Below are 20,928 nucleotides of genomic sequence, written 5' to 3'. Positions count from 1 at the left end.
ACATCTGCTAACCACGTGTAAGTGACCAATAACATCTGCTAACCACGTGTAAGTGACCAATAACATCTGCTAACCACGTGTAAGTGACCAATAACATCTGCTAACCACGTGTAAGTGACCAATAACATCTGCTAACCACGTGTAAGTGACCAATAACATCTGCTAACCACGTGTAAGTGACCAATAACATCTGCTAACCACGTGTAAGTGACCAATAACATCTGCTAACCAAGTGACCAATACCATCTGCTAACCACGTGTAAGTGACCAATAACATCTGCTAACCATGTGTAACAGTGACCAATAACATCTGCTAACCATGTGTAAGTGACCAATAACATCTGCTAACCATGTGTAAGTGACCAATAACATCTGCTAACCATGTGTAAGTGACCAATAACATCTGCTAACCATGTGTAAGTGACCAATAACATCTGCTAACCATGTGTAAGTGACCAATAACATCTGCTAACCATGTGTAAGTGACCAATAACATCTGCTAACCATGTATAAGTGACCAATAACATCTGCTAACCATGTGTAAGTGACCAATAACATCTGCTAACCATGTGTAAGTGACCAATAACATCTGCTAACCATGTGTAAGTGACCAATAACATCTGCTAACCATGTGTAAGTGACCAATAACATCTGCTAACCATGTATAAGTGACCCATCTGCTAACCATGTAAGTGACCAATAACATCTGCTAACCATGTGTAAGTGACCAATAACATCTGCTAACCATGTGTAAGTGACCAATAACATCTGCTAACCATGTGACCAATAACATCTGCTAAGTGACCAATAACATCTGCTAACCATGTGTAAGTGACCAATAACATCTGCTAACCATGTATAAGTGACCAATAACATCTGCTAACCATGTGTAAGTGACCAATAACATCTGCTAACCATGTATAAGTGACCAATAACATCTGCTAACCATGTGTAAGTGACCAATAACATCTGCTAACCATGTGTAAGTGACCAATAACATCTGCTAACCATGTGTAAGTGACCAATAACATCTGCTAACCATGTGTAAGTGACCAATAACATCTGCTAACCATGTGTAAGTGACCAATAACATCTGCTAACCATGTGCAAGTGACCAATAACATTTGATTTGATATGCAGAGAAAATAAAGATGGTCTGTTTGGGACAAGGCACAAAGGAACACAGGACGACTGGCATTGCTCCCCCCCTGCTAGAAAACGCAGCCACTCCTTACTGTATCTGTTTCAAATGCCCCGGGGATATACACCTACACTATGTACATTACTTATACTGACGAGTAAGTACACTGTAATGATTTGCATGTGTGCAATATAAAGTTGTACTGTACGTAGCCTTGGCTCGTCGTCTTTTACGAAACGCTTTTGACAGTTTTCTCCTAAACCACGCCTTTGCTCCTGCATCCTGGTATTGTATTGGTTAAGGAGCAGGTCGCCGAGGATCTTACTGGTTGTTTTTTTTTCATAGGGTCCCAAACAGCTCCGAGATTTGGAATGTTTGCTTACTGTCTAGTAGCAAAATGGCGACTGTCATTCAGAATCCCCTCAAATCGTAAGTAAATTCTCAAAATGCTATATTCTATACCAAGAAAACGTTTTCGCTGGCTTGCAATGGTTGCGCTCAATAAGTAGAAAAGGACAACAAATTGAGTGGAATAATGCAATTTGCTATTTTGATGTTATATGATGTTTATAAACATATCACACCGTGCACGTTAGGACAAATATGCGTCGTTTTGTTCGTATTTATTGGGTTTCTACACGAATGTTTCCGGTGTACAAAGCATATCATGCGCACGCTTTTAAGAAAATATTTGTCTATGCATGAAACAACAATGTTCTGTGTGGACAAGTCAATTGTGGAGTTTTTTTTCTTCTTTTTCAAAAGTTGTTCCATATTCGGATACATTTATAGATTAAGAACCGTAGAATAAGTATTTGTTGATCTTTCACATTTACTATTCCATTGTCCTGGTCCGTTTTATTACTTAGAATGAATGTCAACCAACAAGCGCTTCTGGTGCGCTCGCTTATTGAGAGATAGCCTACAGTCTGTCTGCCCATCACTCAAAGATGTATAGTGTGGGTTTATTTTCCCACTGAAACACATATGGAGTACCCTGATAGACACTCACAAGTGTTGCAAAAAACGATAGGCTTTCATTTGAGTATGCATCGGACAGATTTTTACTGTCTGCGACAAATCGATCAGGCTGAGCGGGCATGAGCCGTGTCGGCGGAGGGAAACTACAGTATTTACAACCAGTGCCATCAGGGATCGCTTTCTAGGATCCGCGTATAGGCCTAGTTGTGTAATGTGATGAATAACAAGTCTGACTGTGTGTGTCAACATTGTCAACACTGTTTTGGACTCTTCTCTCGTCATTGCTGCTCTGCTGTAGTCATGGTTTCCCTCCTGTAGTCATGGCTGCCTGCTGCCTGAACATAACCTTGTCTCTGTGTAAAGGCCGTACAGCTCTATCTGTGTGAGAAGTGACATGGATCTATTCACAGACAGGCTGCATGTCTCTGTCCCAAAATAGGGAACCCTATTCCCTATGTAGTGTACTACTTTTGACACTATTTATGGAATAGAGAGCCATTTGGGACACAATCAGACGCTCCCAGGTAGACACAGACTATCAGGAGATATTTACCCACATTTGCAGTGGAATGTAGTGAAGGGGTCTGGCACAGAGTAATGACACAGCTTATTGTTGGAGTGGTAGTCGTGAAAACAGGCTACATTCCTGGTCTACACTGAATAAGCTACGTTGTTTGGTCTAACAGATGGCCCTTCACTAACAGCAGAGCAGAGCAACCAGTCAACATGTTTGTGTCCGGATATAGGCTGAAATATGCATTCAGTTACACAAGATACCGACTTCCTTATGATGCCACTCATAGTCTCTTGGCTGTTACCATTCAATGGAGTAGCTGGCCAGTGGACAGACTGTATTCCAGTCTGCCTATATCATATTAATTAACCTGTCCCAGTCTGTCTATATCATATTATTGAACCTGTCCCAGACTGTAGTCCAGTCTGTCTATATCATATTAATTAACCTGTCCCAGTCTGTCTATATCATATTATTGAACCTGTCCCAGACTGTAGTCCAGTCTGTCTATATCATATTAATTAACCTGTCCCAGTCTGTCTATATCACATTATTGAACCTGTCCCAGTCTGTCTATATCATATTATTGAACCTGTCCCAGTCCATAGCCCAGTCTGTCTATATCATATTATACAACCTGTCCCAGTCTGTCTATATCATATTATTTAACCTGTCCAAGTCTGTAGCCCAGTCTGCCTATATCATATTAATTAACCTGTCCCATTCTGTATTCCAGTCTGTCTATATCATATTAATTAACCTGTCCCAGTCTGTCTGAATCATATTATTGAACCTGTCCCAGTCTGTCTGTATCATATTATTGGCACTGTCCCAGTCGGTCTATATCATATTAATTAACCTGTCCCAGTCTGTCTGTATCATATTATTGAACCTGTCCCAGTCTGTCTACATCATATTATTTAACCTGTCCCAGTCTGTAGCCCAGTCTGTCTATATCATATTATTTAACCTGTCCCAGTCTGTCTACATCATATTATTTTAACCTGTCCCAGTTCATAGCCCAGTCTGTCTATATCATATTATTTAACCTGTCCCAGTCTGTCTATATCATATTAATGAACCTGTCCCAGTCTGTCTGTATCATATTATTTAACCTGTCCCAGTCTGTCTATATCATATTAATGAACCTGTCCCAGTCGGTCTATATCATATTATTGAACCTGTCCCAGTCCATAGCCCAGTCTGTCTATATCGTATTATTTAACCTGTCCCAGTCTGTAGCCCAGTCTGTCTGTATCATATTATTTAACCTGTCCCAGTCGGTCTAGATCATATTATTGAACCTGTCCCAGTCCATAGCCCAGTCTGTCTATATCATATTATTGAACCTGTCCCAGTCCATAGCCCAGTCTGTCTGTATCATATTACTTAACCTGTCCCAGTCTGTCTATATCATATTATCAAACCTGTCCCAGTCCATAGCCCAGTCTGTCTGTATCATATTATTGAACCTGTCCCAGTCTGTCTATATCATATTATTGAACCTGTCCCAGTCCATAGCCCAGTCTGTCTATATCGTATTATTTAACCTGTCCCAGTTTGTAGCCCAGTCTGTCTGTATCATATTATTGAACCTGTCCCAGTCTGTCTATATCATATTATTGAACCTGTCCCAGTCCATAGCCCAGTCTGTCTATATCGTATTATTTAACCTGTCCCAGTCCATAGCCCAGTCTGTCTATATCGTATTATTTAACCTGTCCCAGTCTGTAGCCCAGTCTGTCTGTATCATATTATTTAACCTGTCCCAGTCGGTCTAGATCATATTATTGAACCTGTCCCAGTCCATAGCCCAGTCTGTCTATATCATATTATTGAACCTGTCCCAGTCCATAGCCCAGTCTGTCTGTATCATATTACTTAACCTGTCCCAGTCTGTCTATATCATATTATCAAACCTGTCCCAGTCCATAGCCCAGTCTGTCTGTATCATATTATTGAACCTGTTCCAGTCTGTCTATATCATATTATTGAACCTGTCCCAGTCCATAGCCCAGTCTGTCTATATCGTATTATTTAACCTGTCCCAGTTTGTAGCCCAGTCTGTCTGTATCATATTATTGAACCTGTCCCAGTCTGTCTATATCATATTATTGAACCTGTCCCAGTCCATAGCCCAGTCTGTCTATATCGTATTATTTAACCTGTCCCAGTTTGTAGCCCAGTCTGTCTATATCATATTATTTAACCCGTCCCAGTCTATCTATATCATATTATTGAACCTGTCCCAGTCCATAGCCCAGTCTGTCTATATCATATTATTGAACCTGTCCCAGTCCATAGCCCAGTCTGTCTATATCATATTATTTAACCCGTCCCAGTCTATCTATATCATATTATTGAACCTGTCCCAGTCCATAGCCCAGTCTGACATCACAATACCCCATAATGACATCACAATGCCCCATAAGGACATCACAATACCCCATAATGACAAAGCGAAAAGTTACATAAGTATTCAGACCCTTTGCTCTAAGACTCAAAACTGAGCTCAGGTGCATCCTGTTTCCATTGATCATCCTTGAGATGTTTCGACAACTTGGAGTCCACCTGTGGTAAATTCAATTGATTGGACATGATTTGGAAAGGCACACACCTGTCTATATAAGATCCCACAGTTGACAGTGCATGTCAGAGCAAAAACCAAGCCATAATGTCGAAGGAATTGTCCATTGAGCTCTGAGACAGGATTGTGTCGAGGCACAGATCTGGGGAAGGGTACCAAAACATTTCTGCAACATTGAAGGTCCCCAAGAACACAGTGACCTCCATCATTCTTAAATGTAAGAAGTTTGGAATCACCAAGACTCTTCCTAGAGCTGGCCACCCGGCCAAACTGAGAAATCGTAAGAGAAGGGCCTTGGCCAGGGAGGTGACCAAGAACCCGATGGTCACTCTGACAGAGCTCTAGAGTTCCTCTCTGGAGATAAGAGAACCTCCCGGAAAGACAACCATCTCTGCAGCACTCCACCATCCAGACCTTTATGGTAGAGTGGCCAGACAGAAGCCACTCATTAAAAGGCACATGACAGCCCACTTGGAGTTTACCAAAAGGCACCTAAAGACTCTCAGACCATAAGAAACAAGATTCTCTGGTCTGATTAAAACCAAGATTGAACTATTTGGCCTGAATGCCAAGCGTCACATCTGGAGGAAACCAGGCACCGTCCCTACAGTGAAGCATTGTAGTGGCAGCATTATGTTGTGGGGATGTTTTTCAGCTGCGGGGACTGGGAGACTAGTCAGGATCGAGGGAAAGATGAACGGAGCAAAGTACAGAGAGATCCTTGATGAAAACTTGCTCCAGAGCACTCAGGACCTCTGACTGGGGTGAAGGTTCATCTTCCAACAGGACAACGACCCCAAGTGCACAGCAACGCTCCCCATCCAACCTGACAGAGCTTGAGAGGATCTGCAGAGAAGATTAGGAGAAACTCCCCAAATACAGGTGTGCCAAGCTTGTAGCATCATACCCAAGAAGACTAGAGGCTGTAATCGCTGCCAAAGGTGCTTCAACAAAGTACTAAGTAAAGGGTCTGAATTCTTATGTAAATGTGATATTTCATTTTTTTTTTATGAACAAATTTGCAACAATTTCTAAACCCCTGTTTTTGATTTGTCATTATGGGGTATTGTGATGCCATTATGGGGTATTGTGTGTAGATTGATGAGGAAAATAAAAATAATTTAATCAATTTTAGAATAAGGCTGTAACCTAACAAAATGTGGAAAAAGTCAAAGAGCCTGAATACTTTTTGAAGACCATGTGTATATATATAAATCAGATATTAGAATATATCCTCTTTGTGCTAGAGCCTTATCACATTAGGTTGAGTGGTTTCCCTCTGACTGTTTTGATTCTATGAGAGGTGTTGGGTTTGCACTTAGCCGGCAACAACAGCCCTGTTCTATTGATAAGAGCTATTCTGGCCATCTTCCTGGTTTGAGACAGTGGGAGGTTTGTTGTCAATGGCTTTGGTCTCCTGATCTCTGCATAAAATAAAACACATTTAAAAAAGAAAATGCACTATGCAGAAATCGTACTGCCATTTTGTAATTTCAGTTTAATGTGACTAAACAAGCTAGTACATTGTAGAGAATCATTGTACCATCTAAACCGCTGGGAAATATATTTTTCATAACCCCAAAATATTGTATTTTCAACTGTTTTGAGGCTGGTGTACAAACCCGAAAAGTAAAAGATGCAGGAAAAAAACGAAACGAATGGGAAGCATAGAAATTGCACACGTAGAACAGATCTACTGCGTCTTAGACTTGCTTTCAATGTGAACGACAGATCTATCACTCAGTGGCATATTGCAGCTTTAACAAGAGGGAATGCATGTATCACAGGCGGCTGCTGACGGCTCAAATAATGTCCGGAACGGAGCAAATGGAATGGCATTAACCACCTGGAAACCATGGAAACCATGTGTCTGATGTGTTTGTTACCATTCCACTGATTCCCCTCCAGTCATTACCACAAGCCCATTCTCCCCAATTAAGGTTCCACCAACCTCCTGTGCCATGTATATACGTAAAATCCTTATGAGATGGACAGATGAGAAGGGTGCATATGTGTGTTCTGTTGATAGGAGCTATTCTGGCTTCCTGGTTTGAGACAGTGGTTCATTATCCATGGCTTGTATCCTGTTCTCTGCAGAAAATAAAACCTTTTTTATACGACGTCAAATTTCAAAGTGTTCAAGGTTAAGTTTAGGTATTAACTTCAAATGTTTAAGGTCAGGATTAAAGTTAGAAGGACCTGATAGAGAGAGGAGAGGAGGGATGGTACGGGACAGGAGAGAGGGAGTGGGAAAGAGAGAGAGAGGGAGAGAGAGAGAGAGAAAGGGAGAGAGAGAAAGGGGGAGAGAGAGAGAGAGAGAGAGAGAGAGAGAGAGAGAGAGAGAGAGAGAGAGAGAGAGAGACAGAGAGACAGAGAGACAGACAGACAGACAGACAGACAGACAGACAGAGACTGTATGTAGTCGTAATATGACGTGAAATGTCTCCTATTCCTTTAAAATGGTTGTTTACTGTTCATTTCTAATTGTTTAGTTAACTTTTGTTTATTATCTAAACTCCGCAAAAAAATAAATGTCCCTTTTTCAGGACCCTGTCTTTCAAAGATAATTTGTAAAATTCCAAATAACTTCACAGATCTTCAATGTAAAGTGTTTAAACACTGTTTCCCATGCTTGTTCAATGAACCATAAACAATTAATGAACATGCACCTGTGGAACGGTCATTAAGACACTAACAGCTTACAGACGGTAGGCAATTAAGGTCACAGTTATGAAAACTTTGGACACGAAAGAGGCATTTCTACTGACTCTGAAAAACACCAAAAGAAAGATGCCCAGGGTCACTTTTCATCTGCGTGAATGTGCCTTAGGCATGCTGCAAGGAGGCATGAGGACTGCAGATTTGGCCAGGGCAATAAATTGCAATGTCTGTACTGTGAGACGCCTAAGACAGCTGCACAGGATCGGTATATCCGAACGTCCCACCTACGGGACAGGTACAGGATGACAACAATAACTGGCCAAATTACACCAGGAACGCACAATACCTCAATCAGTGCTCAGACTGTCCGCCATAAGCTGAAAGAGATTGGACTGAGGGCTTGTAGGGTTGTTGTAAGGCAGGTCCTCACCAGACATCACCAGCAACAACATCGCCTATGGGCACAAACCCACCATCACTGGACCAGACAGGACTGGCACAAAGTGCTTTTCACTGACGAGTCGCGGTTTTGTCTGACCAGGGGTGATGGTCGGATTCGCGGTTATCGTCGAAGGAATGAGCGTTACACCGAGGCCTGTACTCTGGAGCGGGATCGATTTGGAGGTGGAGGGTCCGTCATGGTCTGGGGCGGTGTGTCACAGCATCATCGGACTGAGCTTGTTGTCATTGCAGGCAATCTCAACGCTGTGCGTTACAGGGAATACATCCTCCTCCCTCATGTGGTATCCTTCCTGCAGGCTCATCCTGACATGACCCTCCAGCATGACATACTGCTCGTTCTGTGCCTGATTTTCTGCAAGACAGGAATGTCAGTGTTCTGCCATGGCCAGCGACGAGCCCGGAACTCAATCCCATTGAGCACGTCTAGGACCTGTGGGATCAGAGGGTGAGGGCCATCCCCCCCAGAAATGTCTGGGAACAGGTGCCTTGGTGGAAGAGTGGGGTAACATCTCATAACAATAACTGGCAAATCTGGTGGAGTCCATGAGGAGGAGATGCACTGCAGCACTTAATGCAGCTGGTGGCCACACCAGATACTGACTGTTACTTTTGATTTTGACGCCCCCCTTTGTTCAGGGACACATTATTCCACTTCTGTTAGTCACATGTCTGTGGAACTTGTTCAGTTTATGTCTCAGTTGTTGAATCTTGTTATGTTCATACACATATTTACGCATGTTAAGTTTGCTTAAAATTAACGCAGTTGACAGTGAGAGGACGTTTCTTTTTATGCTGAGTTTATTTCACTTGCTTTGGCATATGTTTTCCATTTCAAAAAGCTCTTTGAATTTATTTGAATAGAGAGAAAAAGGGAGAGAGAGAGAGAGAGAGGGAGGGAGAAAGAGAGGGAGACAGAGAAAGGGAGAGAGACAGAGAAAGGGAGAGAGACAGAGAAAGAGAGAGACAGAGAAAGGGAGAGAGAGAGAAAGGGAGAGAGAGAGAAAGGGAGAGAGAGAGAAAGGGAGAGAGAGAGAGAGGGAGACAGAGCGAGGACAAGATAGAGGGGGAAAGCCCCATCTGCTCACCAGGACCCTCATCCTTCTCCCCTAAACACACACACATACACACATACACACATACACACAAACACACACACACACACACCTACACACACAGCCACGGAGGATCCCTCCCAAAACAACAGGGGGTCACAAGGACAGGGCCAACTCCTCCCACTACAGAGACACGTGTCCCATTGGTCCCAACCTACATTAGTATAATAAGGCAGTCTGTCCCAGGGGTCTGTAGTGGAACAGGAGGAGGACTTAGCACAATAGCAGTGGACTGGATCTTCTCCTATGGATTTAGTCTAAGCATTTTAATGAGACTTTCAAACGTAATGCGAGTTATTACGATGTAATTACCAACGAGTAAGGCTATTCTCTGTCAGAATGGGTTGAGTTATTACGATGTAATTACCAACGAGTAAGGTTATTCTCTGTCAGAATGGGTTGAGTTATTACGATGTAATTACCAACGAGCAAGGTTATTCTCTGTCAGAATGGGTTGAGTTATTACGATGTAATTACCAACGAGTAAGGCTATTCTGTCAGAATGGGTTGAGTTATTACGATGTAATTACCAACGAGCAAGGTTATTCTCTGTCAGAATGGGTTGAGTTATTACGATGTAATTACCAACGAGTAAGGTTATTCTCTGTCAGAATGGGTTGAGTTATTACGATGTAATTACCAACGAGTAAGGTTATTCTCTGTCAGAATGGGTTGAGTTATTACGATGTAATTACCAACGAGTAAGACTATTCTCTGTCAGAGTGAGTTGAGTTATTACGATGTAATTACCAACGAGCAAGTTTATTCTCTGTCAGAATGGGTTGAGTTATTACCAATTGAACTAATCTACATTGAACAGGACATCTGGAATGATGTTGTTTTTGAGCCTGTTGTGTCTGGGATTAGGGAAGCACACGTTGTTACACAACAGACAAGATGTTTATTTAACTAGGCAAGTCAGTTAAGAACAAATTTTTATTTTCAATGACGGCCTCGGAACAGTGGGTTAACTGCCTGTTCAGGGGCAGTACAACAGATTTGTACCTTGTCAGCTCGGGGATTTGAACTTGCAACCTTCCGGTTACTAGTCCAACACTCTAACCACTAGGCTACCCTGCCGCCCCTCCACTCTAACCACTAGGCTACCTGCCGCCCCTCCACTCTAACCACTAGGCTACCTGCCGCCCCTCCACTCTAACCACTAGGCTACCTGCCGCCCCTCCACTCTAAACACTAGGCACCTGCCGCCCCTCCACTCTAACCACTAGGCTACCTGCCGCCCCTCCACTCTAACCACTAGGCTACCTGCCGCCCCTCCACTCTAACCACTAGGCTACCTGCCACCCCTCCACTCTAATCACTGGGCTACCTGCCGCCCCTCCACTCGAACCACTAGGCTACCTGCCGCCCCTCCACTCTAACCACTAGGCTACCTGCCGCCCCTCCACTCTAACCACTAGGCTACACTGCCACCCCTCCACTCTAACCACTAGGCTACCTGCCGCCCCCCCACTCTAACCACTAGGCTACCTGCCGCCCTGGCACATCGTATAACACCTTGTCTGGCGTCTCGGACTAAAACCATTATTCATGTTTATTTGATCTGATCTCCTGTCTAAAACTGAATTATAGATGTTATTCATGTTTATTTACCCTTTTATTTTCAGTCTTCTGAGGTACGAAAGAGACCTGGGCCTTTTCTCAGAGTAGGAATGCTGATCTAGGATCTGTCCATATAATCCTATTGATTCTGATCTAGGATCTGTCCATATAATCCTATTGATTCTGATCTAGGATCTGTCCATATAATCCTATTGATTCTGATCTAGGATCTGTCCATATAATCCTGTTGATTCTGATCGAGGATCTGTCCATATAATCCTATTGATTCTGATCTAGTATCTGTCCATATAATCCTATTGATTCTGATCTAGGATCTGTCCATATAATCCTATTGATTCTGATCTAGGATCTGTCCATATAATCCTATTGATTCTGATCTAGGATCTGTCCATATAATCCTATTGATTCGGATCTAGGATCTGTCCATATAATCCTATTGATTCTGATCTAGGATCTGTCCATATAATCCTATTGATTCTGATCTAGGATCTGTCCATTTAATCCTATTGATTCTGATCTAGGATCTGTCCATATAAGGGGGAAATATTGCTGATATGCCATAACAACACAGTTTGCAGAACAATACCATTACCCACAAAGACAGGCGGCCACAATGGTCTAAATCTTTTTATTTTTTATTTTACCTTTATTTAACTAGGCAAGATCAGTTAAGAACAAATTCTTATTTTCAATGACGGCCTAGGAACAGCGGGTTAACTGCCTGTTCAGGGGCAGAACGACAGATTTGTACCTTGTCAGCTCAGGGGTTTGAACTTGCAACCTTCCGGTTACTAGGCTACGCTGCCGCCTCAAGGGTCGCGTGCTGTGCACTCACTGAAAATATTTGTCTCCGTGATTTGAACTGTTCGAGGGAATACCCACGAGGGATGTAGAGGTGTGGGGGGGGCTCTGTGTGTGTAGATTAGGGAGAGGGCTGTGCGGAGGGGAAATGTTTTGGAGAAGGGGTGTGTGTTTTGAAGTGAGAAAGGGGGCTCTGTGTGTGTAGGTTAAGGAGAGGGCTGTGCAGAGGGGAAATGTTTTGGAGAAGGTGTGTGTGTTTTGGCGTGAGAGGGGGCTCTGTGTGTGTGTGTGTGTGTTTGGCCTACAGACGTTTGGCCTACGCCCCCATTTTGCATGAGAGGGAGAGGGAACTAGAGTGAGTGATGGGGGAATTGTCTGTCTGGGGGGAATTTGCTGTGTGCTCTCAGTCCAACCTGCACTCTAAACACTGGAGCAGCTGTGTGTAGGCTGAATGTATCAGGGGAGAGGTAGAGGGATGTGTGTGTGTGGGGGGGAGAGGGACAGGGTGTGTGTGTGTGTGTGGGGGGGAGAGGTAGAGGGGTGTGTGTGGGGGGGGCAGGGGTGTGTGTGTGTGGGGGGCAGGGGTGTGTGTGTGTGGGGGAGAGGGACAGGGTGTGCGTGTGTGTGTGTGGGGGAGAGGTAGAGGGGTGTGTGGGGGGGCAGTGTGTGTGTGTGTGTGGGGGGTAGAGGGATGTGTGTGTGTGTGTGTGTGGGGGGGTGTGTGTGGGGGAGAGGGACAGAGTGTGTGTGTGTGCGTGGGGGGAGAGGTAGAGGGTGTGTGTGTGTGGGGGGGGCAGTGTGGGGGGGGGACTGTGTGTGTGTGTGTGTGTGTGTGTGTGTGTGTGTGTGTGTGTGTGTGTGTGTGTGTGTGTGTGTGTGTACTATGTATGAGCAGGCTGACCACTAGAAATAGACTTCGATTTTGGATGTTTGAAAAAAAGAAACGTCGATATATGCCTTTCCTCGGCACCAAAAAGACTGAAAACTATTGACCTGCAACGGGGTCAACTCATGATGCTCTGAGGCACGAGAATACTTGATGGAAACAGCGTGTTGTTTGTAATTATTTTGTTTTAAGCCTTCCCCAAACCCTAGGTCCTGACCCTTAACCTCTCTGAATTAATACATTTAACCTTTTTGAGTTGATTCTGTGTTATACCTTGTAACCACGCAGAATTAATGAGGGGAAAAAATAGACAATACGTCGAATTTCAAAGTGAAACTATGAGACCTGGTTGTGTATGAGAGGGGAGGGGTGTGAGTGTGTGTGTTTCTGTGTGTAGGCTCTGTCTGAAGGGAGGGGGAGTATGTACAGAGACATTATTTTTGGTATGTCATACAACATATGGAATTAGTTTGGACTGGTTACCACTGTGTTGTAAAGTAATCCTCAGTGATCCACTATGGTGTAAAGTAATCCTCAGTGATCCACTGTGCTGTAAGGGAATCCTCAGTGATCCACTGTGCTGTAAAGTAATCCTCAGTGATCCACTGTGCTGTAAAGTAATCCTCAGTGATCCACTGTGCTGTAAAGTAATCCTCAGTGATCCACTGTGCTGTAAAGTAATCCTCAGTGATCCACTATGCTGTAAAGTAATCCTCAGTGATCCACTGTGCTGTAAGGGAATCCTCAGCCCACAGACCAAAACCAAAGTAGATCTGGAGTCTCAACAGTCTGATGTTGGAGAAACAGTCTGATGTTGTACAGCCCTGATGTTGGAGAAACAGTCTGATGTTGGAGAAACAGTCTGATGTTGGAGAAACAGTCTGGTGTTGGAGAAACAGTCTGGTGTTGGAGAAACAGTCTGGTGTTGGAGAAATAGTCTGGTGTTGGAGAAATAGTCTGGTGTTGGAGAAACAGTCTGGTGTTGGAGAAACAGTCTGGTGTTGGAGAAACAGTCTGGTGTTGGATAAACAGCCCTGATGTTGGAGAAACAGTCTGATGTTGGAGAAACAGTCTGATGTTGTACAGCCCTGATGTTGGAGAAACAGTCTGGTGTTGGAGAAACAGTCTGGTGTTGGAGAAACAGTCTGGTGTTGGAGAAACAGTCTGGTGTTGGAGAAATAGTCTGGTGTTGGAGAAATAGTCCGGTGTTGGAGAAACAGTCTGGTGTTGGAGAGAGTCTGGTGTTGGAGAAACAGTCTGATGTTGGAGAAATAGTCTGGTGTTGGAGAAATAGTCTGGTGTTGGAGAAATAGTCTGGTGTTGGAGAGACAGTCTGGTGTTGGAGAAACAGTCTGATGTTGGAGAAACAGTCCTGATGTTGGAGAAACAGTCTGGTGTTGGAGAAACAGTCTGGTGTTTGAGAAACAGTCTGATGTTGGAGAAACAGTCTGGTGTTGGAGAAACAGTCTGATGTTGGAGAAACAGTCTGATGTTGGAGAAACAGTCTGGTGTTGGAGAAACAGTCTGGTGTTGGAGAAACAGTCTGGTGTTGGAGAAACAGCCCTGATGTTGGAGAAACAGTCTGATGTTGGAGAAACAGTCCTGATGTTGGAGAAACAGTCCTGATGTTGGAGAAACAGTCCTGATGTTGGAGAAACAGTCTGGTGTTGGAGAAACAGTCTGGTGTTTGAGAAACAGTCTGATGTTGGAGAAACAGTCTGGTGTTGGAGAAACAGTCTGATGTTGGAGAAACAGTCTGATGTTGGAGAAACAGTCTGGTGTTGGAGAAACAGTCTGGTGTTGGAGAAACAGTCTGATGTTGTACAGCCCTGATGTTGGAGAAACAGTCCTGATGTTGGAGAAACAGTCCTGATGTTGGAGAAACAGTCCTGATGTTGGAGAAGGAGAAACATTCTGGTGTTGGAGAAACAGCCCTGATGTTGGAGAAACAGCCCTGATGTTGGAGAAACAGTCTGATGTTGGAGAAACAGTCTGGTGTTGGAGAAACAGTCTGGTGTTGGAGAAACAGTCTGGTGTTGGAGAAATAGTCTGGTGTTGGAGAGACAGTCTGGTGTTGGAGAAACAGTCTGATGTTGGAGAAACAGTCCTGATGTTGGAGAAACAGTCTGGTGTTGGAGAAACAGTCTGGTGTTTGAGAAACAGTCTGATGTTGGAGAAACAGTCTGGTGTTGGAGAAACAGTCTGATGTTGGAGAAACAGTCTGATGTTGGAGAAACAGTCTGGTGTTGGAGAAACAGTCTGGTGTTGGAGAAACAGTCTGGTGTTGGAGAAACAGCCCTGATGTTGTACAGCCCTGGTGTTGGAGAAACAGTCCTGATGTTGGAGAAACAGTCCTGATGTTGGAGAAGGAGAAACATTCTGGTGTTGGAGAAACAGCCCTGATGTTGGAGAAACAGTCTGATGTTGGAGAAACAGTCTGATGTTGGAGAAACAGTCTGATGTTGGAGAAACAGTCTGATGTTGGAGAAACAGTCTGATGTTGGAGAAACAGTCTGATGTTGGAGAAACAGTCTGGTGTTGGAGAAACAGTCTGGTGTTGGAGAAATAGTCTGGTGTTGGAGAAACAGTCTGATGTTGCAGAAACAGTCTGATGTTGGAGAAACAGTCTGGTGTTGGAGAAACAGTCTGGTGTTGGAGAAATAGTCTGGTGTTGGAGAGACAGTCTGGTGTTGGAGAAACAGTCTGATGTTGGAGAAACAGTCCTGATGTTGGAGAAACAGTCTGGTGTTGGAGAAACAGTCTGGTGTTTGAGAAACAGTCTGATGTTGGAGAAACAGTCTGGTGTTGGAGAAACAGTCTGATGTTGGAGAAACAGTCTGATGTTGGAGAAACAGTCTGGTGTTGGAGAAACAGTCTGGTGTTGGAGAAACAGCCCTGATGTTGTACAGCCCTGGTGTTGGAGAAACAGTCCTGATGTTGGAGAAACAGTCCTGATGTTGGAGAAGGAGAAACATTCTGGTGTTGGAGAAACAGCCCTGATGTTGGAGAAACAGTCTGATGTTGGAGAAACAGTCTGATGTTGGAGAAACAGTCTGATGTTGGAGAAACAGTCTGGTGTTGGAGAAACAGTCTGGTGTTGGAGAAACAGTCTGATGTTGCAGAAACAGTCTGATGTTGGAGAAACAGTCTGGTGTTGGAGAAACAGTTTGGTGTTGGAGAAACAGTCTGGTGTTGGAGAAACAGTCCTGATGTTGGAGAAACAGTCCTGATGTTGGAGAAGGAGAAACATTCTGGTGTTGGAGAAACAGCCCTGATGTTGGAGAAACAGTCTGATGTTGGAGAAACAGTCTGATGTTGGAGAAACAGTCTGATGTTGGAGAAACAGTCTGGTGTTGGAGAAACAGTCTGATGTTGCAGAAACAGTCTGATGTTGGAGAAACAGTCTGGTGTTGGAGAAACAGTTTGGTGTTGGAGAAACAGTCTGGTGTTGGAGAAACAGTCTGGTGTTGGAGAAATAGTCTGATGTTGGAGAAACAGTCTGATGTTGGAGAAACAGTCTGATGTTGGAGAAACAGTCTGATGTTGCAGAAACAGTCTGGTGTTGTAGAAACAGTCTGATGTTGGAGAAACAGTCTGATGTTGGAGAAACAGTCTGGTGTTGGAGAAACAGTCTGGTGTTGGAGAAACAGCCCTGATGTTGGAGAAACAGCCTGATGTTGGAGAAACAGTCTGATGTTGCAGAAACAGTCTGGTGTTGGAGAAACAGTCTGGTGTTGGAGAAACAGTCTGGTGTTGGAGAAACAGTCTGGTGTTGGAGAAACAGTCTGGTGTTGGAGAAACAGTCTGGTGTTGGAGAAACAGTCTGGTGTTGGAGAAACAGCCCTGATGTTGGAGAAACAGCCTGATGTTGGAGAAACAGTCTGGTGTTGGAGAAACAGTCTGGTGTTGGAGAAACAGCCCTGATGTTGGAGAAACAGTCTGGTGTTGGAGAAACAGTCTGGTGTTGGAGAAACAGTCTGGTGTTGGAGAAACAGCCCTGATGTTGGAGAAACAGCCTGATGTTGGAGAAACAGTCTGGTGTTGGAGAAACAGTCTGATTTTGCAGAAACAGTCTGATTTTGGAGAAACAGTCTGGTGTTGGAGAAACAGTCTGATGTTGGAGAAACAGTCTGGTGTTGGAGAAACAGTCTGGTGTTGGAGAAACAGTCTGGTGTTGGAGAAACAGTCTGATGTTGCAGAAACAGTCTGATGTTGGAGAAACAGTCTGGTGTTGGAGAAACAGTCTGATGTTGGAGAAACAGTCTGGTGTTGGAGAAATAGTCTGGTGTTATAGAAACAGCCCTGATGTTGGAGAAACAGCCTGATGTTGTACAGCCCTGGTGTTGTACAGCCCTGGTGTTGTAAAAACAGCCCTGATGTTGTAGAAACAGCCCTGATGTTGTAGAAACAGCCCTGATGTTGTAGAAACAGCCCTGGTGTTGTAAAAACAGCCCTGTTGTTGTAAAAACAGCCCTGGTGTTGTACAGCCCTGGTGTTGTAAAAACAGCCCTGGTGTTGTACAGCCCTGATGTTGTAGAAACAGCCTGATGTTGTACAGCCCTGGTGTTATAGAAACAGCCCTGGTGTTGTACAGCCCTGGTGTTGTAAAAACAGCCCTGGTGTTGTACGGTGTTGTACAGCCCTGTAGCACATCATATTTGACAAAAGTAGGTTTTAAAGGACCATAGAGTTGAGGAAAATCTGGTTTCGTATTATCGCAACAACACTACAAAAACACACACACACACACACACACACACACACACACACACACACACACACACACACAGACACACACACACACACACACACACACACACACACACACACACACACACACACACACACACACACACACACTGAAGGTAACTGTAGAACCGCAGCTTAATTCTAGTCTGAGGTGGAACCATTTCCCTAACTGGTTTACCTGCTAGGACCTAGATTGGATTCACTGCTCAGAGATCTCAGTGCATGCATGCCGAGATAATGTCACTGTAGGCTGGAGATATGGATAGTATTTTTACTGGTGTGCGTGTGTGCGTGCGTGCGTGTGTGCGTGCGTGCGTGTGTGTGTGTGTGTGTGTAGGCTGGAGATATGGATAGTATTTTTTACTGGTGTGTGTGTGTGTGTGTGTGTGTGTGTGTGTGTGTGTGTGTGTGTGTGTGTGTGTGTGTGTGTGTGTGTGTGTAGGCTGGAGATATGGATAGTATTTTTTACTGGTGTGTGTGTGTGTGTGTGTGTGTGTGTGTGTGTGTGTGTGTGTGTGTGTGTGTGTGTGTGTGTGTGTGTGTGTGTGTGTGTGTGTGTGTGTGTGTGTGTGTGTAGGCTGGAGATATGGATAGTATTTTTACTGGTGTGTGTGTGTGTGTGTAGGCTGGAGATATGGATAGTATCTTTTACTGGTGTGTGTGTGTGTGTGTGTGTGTGTGTGTGTGTGTGTGTGTGTGTGTGTGTGTGTGTGTGTGTGTGTGTGTGTGTAGGCTGGAGATATGGATAGTATCTTTTACTGTGTGTGTGTGTGTGTGTGTGTGTGTGTGTGTGTGTGTGTGTGTGTGTGTGTGTGTGTAGGCTGGAGATATACATCTTGTTATGTCATGATGGATAATTAATGTATGTCTGGAAGGAACACTCAACATTTCCTGTGAGTGTCTTCAGAATGACCCAGGGTTTTAAACCGATACAGATGTGTGTGATACTGTCCCTCTCTGAATATGACCTGTTAACATGCTGACCACACTGCGTTACACACAGTGCCATGCGGAATTATTCGGCCCCCTTGAACTTTGCGACCTTTTGCCACGTTTCAGGCTTCAAACATAAAGATATAAAACTGTATTTTTTTTGTGAAGAATCAACAACAAGTGGGACACAATCACGAAGTGTAACGACATTTATTGGATATTTCAAACTTTTTTAACAAATCAAAAACTGAAAAATTGTGGCGAAAGGTCGCAAAGTTCAAGGGGGCCGAATACTTTCACTGTATGTGAGCGTTGTAAAAATACATTTAATCCAAACTGCTCGCTTGTGTCAACGAGCGTCTGCGTAGCCAGACGCTAAAATACAACTTGGTTCTATTTGGGACGCTTGACACGCTGCAAGTCTCGCCTCTCCCGTCTCCTCATTGGATTTTAGGAGCATATACCCACGTTGGAGATTGAAAGATGAATTGAGGTCCACAGTCCAGTCCAGTTGATGGTGGTAATGCACCTCAAAGTTGGTTGTCAACTGCCATATAAAGTCCTGAAGAAGAAGATGAAGCCTGAAGGAGGAGAGATTACTAGAAACTAACGTTTTATCTGTGGATTAATTGTCGGACTAGAGTAGAGTAGAGGACCTTGTGCATTTCAGGTAAAATAACAACCCAATGTTGACATCCCAGGACAAATTAGCTAGCAACAGCAAACTAGCTAGCTAAATTGCAATGAATGTTTCATGTGTTTCGACCCCAAATGAATATAGTTCAGAGTTGGTTTTGATATTTCAACCTGCGTGTCCTGATCGTGTCTGGTGTGGGTCGACAAACTCAACATGCGCGCAATGGGGCACGCCCGGTCTAGTCAGCATGTAAGACTCCCTCTCTCCTATCTTATTGTCTTGCAGACAATCTCTCTCTCTCTCTCTCTCTCTCTCTCTCTCTCTCTCTCTCTCTCTCTCTCTGTCTCTCTCTGTCTCTCTGTGTCTCTCTGTGTCTCTCTGTGTCTCTCTCTCTCTCTCTCTCTCTCTCTCTCTCTCTCTCTCTCTCTCTCGCTCTCTGTCTCTCTCTCTGTCTCTCTCTCTCTCTCTCTCTCTGTCTCTGTCTCTCTCTCTCTGTGTCTCTCTCTCTCTCTCTCTCTCTCTGTGTGTCTCTCTCTCTCTTTGTCTCTCTCTCTCTCTCTCTCTCTCTCTCTCTCTCTCTCTCTCTCTCTCTCTCTCTCTCTCTCTCTCTCTGTGTGTGTGTGTTTCTTTAAGAGCCTGACAGCATAGGGAGTGATGGTGTTAGAAATGTCATTTCTAGAGGGCCTGAGGGGGAGGGGGGGTATCCCTGTAGAGCTGCTATTTAATTAGAAACATAGAAGTGATTTTTTCAATTTATACCCATGAACAAGAGGTTTGTCTGTCCCCTGTTTTATGCATACGGAATGTTATTACAATAGAATGTCAGCCATCCAATGAAAAGCCCCATGATTATTCATTCGGGCACCTGTGAGTGGCCAGGTGGTCCTAGAGGTTGAATTCTACTGTATTTCAATTAAATGTTTCAAGGAAAAAAAATTATGTATGTAAGTATTTTTGTGTTGTAGTGGGGACAGTAACATTAGTAATCTCCAAAAATTATACTTTAATTAAACTTCTTAGGGCTGCAATCCCGTTAACAGGATTTTTATGACAACAGCCACTGACAGTGCATGGCGCCAAATTCCAACAACAGAAATCTCATAATTAAAATTCCTCAAACATACATGTATTTTATACCATTTTAATCTTGTTGTTAATCCAACCACAGTGTCCGATTTCAAATAGGCTTTACAGCGAAGGCACCACAAACGATTATGTTAGGTCACCACCAAGTCCAGCCAAAGAGAGGAGTCACAAAAAGCACAAATGGAGAGGAGTCACAAAAAGCACAAATGGAGATAAAATTAATCACTAACCTTCAATGATCTTCATCAGATGACACTCATAGGACTTCATGTTACACAATACATGTATGTTTTGTTTGATAAAGTGCATATTTATATTATAAAATCTCAGTATACATTGGCGCGTTATGTTCACTAGTTCCAAAATATTGATATTGCAGAGAGCCACAGCATTTTACAGAAATGGTCATTATAAATGTCGATGAAAATACAATTGTTAGACATGGAAATATATATACACTTCTCCTTAATGCAACCGCTGTGTCAGACTTCAAAAAAGCTTTACGGAAAAAGAAAAACATTCAATAATCTGAGTACAGTGCTCAGACAACAAAGCAGCCAAAAAGATATCCGCCATATTGGGTAGTCAACATTAGTCATAAATAGCATTATAAATATTCACTTACCCTTGATGATCTTCATCAGAATGCACTCCCAGGAATTAAATGTTTGATTTAGTTCGATAATGTCCATCATTTATGTCCAAAGAGCTACTTTTGTTAGCACGTTTGGTAAACAAATCCAAAGTCATGAAACGCGTTCACTAGTTGCAGACGAAATGTCAAAAAAGTTCCG

The 20,928-nt window shown here is 43.6% G+C and overlaps 1 protein-coding gene across 3 annotated transcripts in view; it reads left to right on the top strand.

Moving 5' to 3' along the window:
• Positions 1–1,258: 1,258 nt before the first annotated feature.
• The window catches only part of LOC118378384 (zinc finger protein DPF3-like), a 60,268-nt gene continuing 40,598 nt past the window's right edge, over positions 1,259–20,928 (top strand). For 2 of the 3 annotated variants that reach the window (XM_052524261.1, XM_052524260.1), the window contains exons 1-2: positions 1,259–1,298; positions 1,487–1,570. In XM_052524261.1, coding sequence (XP_052380221.1) covers positions 1,276–1,298; positions 1,487–1,570 — 107 coding nt within the window. In that variant the 5' untranslated portion in view covers positions 1,259–1,275. Of the gene's footprint in view, positions 1,299–1,342; positions 1,571–20,928 lie in introns of those variants that run through there. The other variant, XM_052524262.1, reaches the window with a different exon arrangement.

This window comes from Oncorhynchus keta, chromosome 8, assembly GCF_023373465.1.
Source record: "Oncorhynchus keta strain PuntledgeMale-10-30-2019 chromosome 8, Oket_V2, whole genome shotgun sequence".
In the NCBI taxonomy this organism is placed as follows: Eukaryota; Metazoa; Chordata; class Actinopteri; order Salmoniformes; family Salmonidae; genus Oncorhynchus; species Oncorhynchus keta.
Note: the sequence above shows the minus strand (reverse complement) of the source record. Positions and strands in the feature narration are given on the sequence as shown.